The 3,071-nt window shown below is 43.4% G+C and overlaps 1 protein-coding gene across 1 annotated transcript; it reads left to right on the top strand.

Moving 5' to 3' along the window:
- The first annotated feature begins 305 nt into the window (after positions 1 to 305).
- On the top strand, positions 306 to 3,071 carry LOC104596763 (polyubiquitin-like). Its single transcript, XM_010258042.3, has 2 exons — positions 306 to 446; positions 1,285 to 3,071. Exon 2 carries the CDS (start codon positions 1,285 to 1,287, stop codon positions 2,884 to 2,886), a length of 1,602 nt encoding a protein of 533 aa, XP_010256344.1. The 5' UTR covers positions 306 to 446; the 3' UTR covers positions 2,887 to 3,071.

Genomic DNA, 3,071 nt, shown 5'->3' with positions numbered 1-3,071 from the left:
ATAGCTTTCAACTTTCAACCTGGGCTTTGCCGGACTTATGTGCAGTGCCCCACGAATGAATTTATCCTTTCTTATCGCCCACCCAAAGAAGACAAAAAAACAAAAATTGGAGGCTGATGACTGATCCATTGTATTGTGGTTTGTGGACCTAGGTTCGGATCCAATAACTATGTGGGCCCACCAGGTGAGAAATCCAAAGTCATCGTTCATATACGTGGCATCTATCACAGCCATCCAATCCTCGAGACCGACTATTTCGAAAATCCATAGATAAAAAGCGGAGCGTGGATGATTTGTATTGGTTAGGAGGTTCGGTCACCGATTCAACCAAACAAGGAGCTCCACTATAAAAGGGGGTTGCTCTTGTCCCTTTTACCTTGTGTTCGTCTTCTTTCTCTTTCTTTGAAAAAAAAGGGTGAGGGTTCCTTCTCTCTACAGCTTTCAAGGTGAGGGTTCCTGATCAAGATCTCTTTCTTTCCTTTGATGATATTGGTTTGTTTTTCTTGTTTATGTAGTTCTTGTTGTGATCTGATTTTCCCTTGAATCGACCCGCTTCTTCTGTTTTCTTCTTTTCTTATTCTACTTTCTGGTTTTTCTTTTCCTTTTATCATCTAGGCCTAGTCGTTTTTTTGTTTAATTACTAATTTCTTCACCATAAATAGGCAGATGAATTTTGATTTTTGAATCTGTAAAATTTTAATTATATTTCTGCTCTTGTTCTCTGCGCCTTCTACATGGAAGCATATGCGGCCTTTCTTCATGATTCCGATCTTTGGCTTCTTGTAATCTGTAGATAAGGTGTTTTTTGTCCTTTTATCTTCCCTAGATTCGGTTTGTTTCGTCTGATCCATACGAAAAGATATTTGATATCGGTTTATTTTTAATAAGTTTTCGTTGCTTCCTAGTGTACTTCTCTTGGTTTTGTTGCAAGATTCGTGAAACGATGTGTAATTTTTGGGTTTTCTGTTTTAACCTTTGTGATCGCTGGTGAATCGAGTCATGTAATATTCTTTACGATATTAAGAATAGAAAATTTTACTTCACCTTGCTGGATATGTTTTCTGACAATCCGATGGGTTTGCAAGATTTTTGATTTTTCTGTTCAGTCCATGCACTTGATGGACTTGGCTTCGATGATGGGTTTGACAGATCCTTCTGTTGGGATTTACCCTTACAATCATTTGTTTATGCTGCTGAATGTTTTAGATGTTGGAGATGTTTTTTGTTAATGGTTGAGGTCTTTTTCCGTTTGCTGATTTTTGTTTCTCCTTGTTCCTTCTACAGATGCAGATCTTTGTTAAGACACTCACTGGAAAGACTATCACTCTCGAAGTTGAGAGCTCTGACACCATTGATAATGTAAAGGCTAAAATCCAAGACAAGGAGGGAATCCCCCCAGACCAGCAGAGGTTGATCTTCGCTGGGAAACAGCTCGAGGATGGTCGGACGTTGGCTGATTACAACATCCAGAAGGAGTCCACCCTCCACCTTGTTCTCCGTCTGAGGGGTGGAATGCAAATCTTTGTCAAGACTCTAACCGGAAAAACAATCACTCTTGAAGTTGAGAGCTCTGATACGATTGATAACGTCAAGGCAAAAATTCAGGATAAGGAGGGCATTCCCCCAGACCAGCAAAGGCTAATTTTTGCCGGAAAGCAGCTCGAGGATGGTCGTACTTTGGCTGATTACAACATCCAGAAGGAGTCTACCTTGCATCTGGTCCTCCGTCTTCGTGGGGGTATGCAGATCTTTGTCAAGACGTTGACTGGCAAGACTATCACTCTCGAGGTTGAGAGCTCTGATACAATTGACAATGTAAAGGCAAAGATCCAGGACAAAGAAGGGATTCCACCTGACCAGCAGAGGCTCATCTTTGCCGGAAAGCAGCTTGAGGATGGTCGGACCCTTGCAGATTACAACATCCAGAAGGAATCCACCCTCCATTTGGTACTTCGACTTCGTGGGGGGATGCAGATCTTCGTCAAGACTCTGACTGGAAAGACCATCACTCTCGAGGTTGAGAGCTCTGATACAATTGACAATGTAAAGGCAAAGATCCAGGACAAAGAAGGGATCCCACCTGACCAGCAGAGGCTCATCTTTGCCGGGAAGCAGCTTGAGGATGGTCGGACCCTTGCAGATTACAACATCCAGAAGGAATCCACCCTGCATTTGGTACTTCGTCTTCGTGGGGGGATGCAGATCTTCGTTAAGACTCTGACTGGAAAGACTATCACGCTTGAAGTTGAGAGCTCAGACACCATTGACAATGTCAAGGCAAAGATTCAAGACAAGGAGGGAATTCCACCGGACCAGCAGAGGCTCATCTTTGCTGGAAAGCAGCTTGAGGATGGCCGGACCCTTGCAGATTACAATATTCAGAAGGAATCAACGCTTCACCTTGTCCTCCGACTCCGTGGTGGAATGCAGATATTCGTGAAGACTCTAACTGGGAAAACCATCACCCTGGAGGTTGAGAGCTCGGATACCATTGACAATGTGAAGGCGAAGATTCAGGACAAAGAGGGTATCCCACCAGATCAGCAGAGGCTCATTTTTGCCGGAAAGCAGCTCGAGGATGGTCGCACCTTGGCTGATTACAACATACAGAAGGAGTCTACGCTGCACTTGGTGCTCAGGCTTCGCGGTGGAATGCAGATTTTTGTGAAGACCCTGACTGGGAAGACGATCACCCTTGAGGTTGAGAGTTCAGACACCATCGACAATGTGAAGGCTAAGATCCAAGACAAAGAGGGGATCCCACCAGATCAGCAGAGGCTCATCTTTGCTGGGAAGCAGCTCGAAGATGGTCGCACATTGGCTGATTATAACATTCAGAAGGAGTCCACCCTTCACCTTGTCCTTCGTCTGCGTGGTGGTTTCTGAGATCTCTGCCTCAAGTTCCTACTATGTTATGCTTTTCTTTAGGTTCTCTCTTAATATGTCTGGACTTTAGCAAGTGATATGGCTAAAATTATGTTTTATACTATTCAGAGATCAGATCTCTGTTTGATGTTGCTATATGCCTATATCCAAGTAATTATGCTATTAAAGATTCTATTACCATGAAA

Source organism: Nelumbo nucifera, chromosome 5, assembly GCF_055504915.1.
Source record: "Nelumbo nucifera cultivar China Antique chromosome 5, China Antique-T2T, whole genome shotgun sequence".
NCBI lineage: Eukaryota > Viridiplantae > Streptophyta > Magnoliopsida > Proteales > Nelumbonaceae > Nelumbo > Nelumbo nucifera.
The sequence above is the reverse complement of the archived record's forward strand: the minus strand, read 5'-3'. Positions and strand labels throughout refer to the sequence as shown.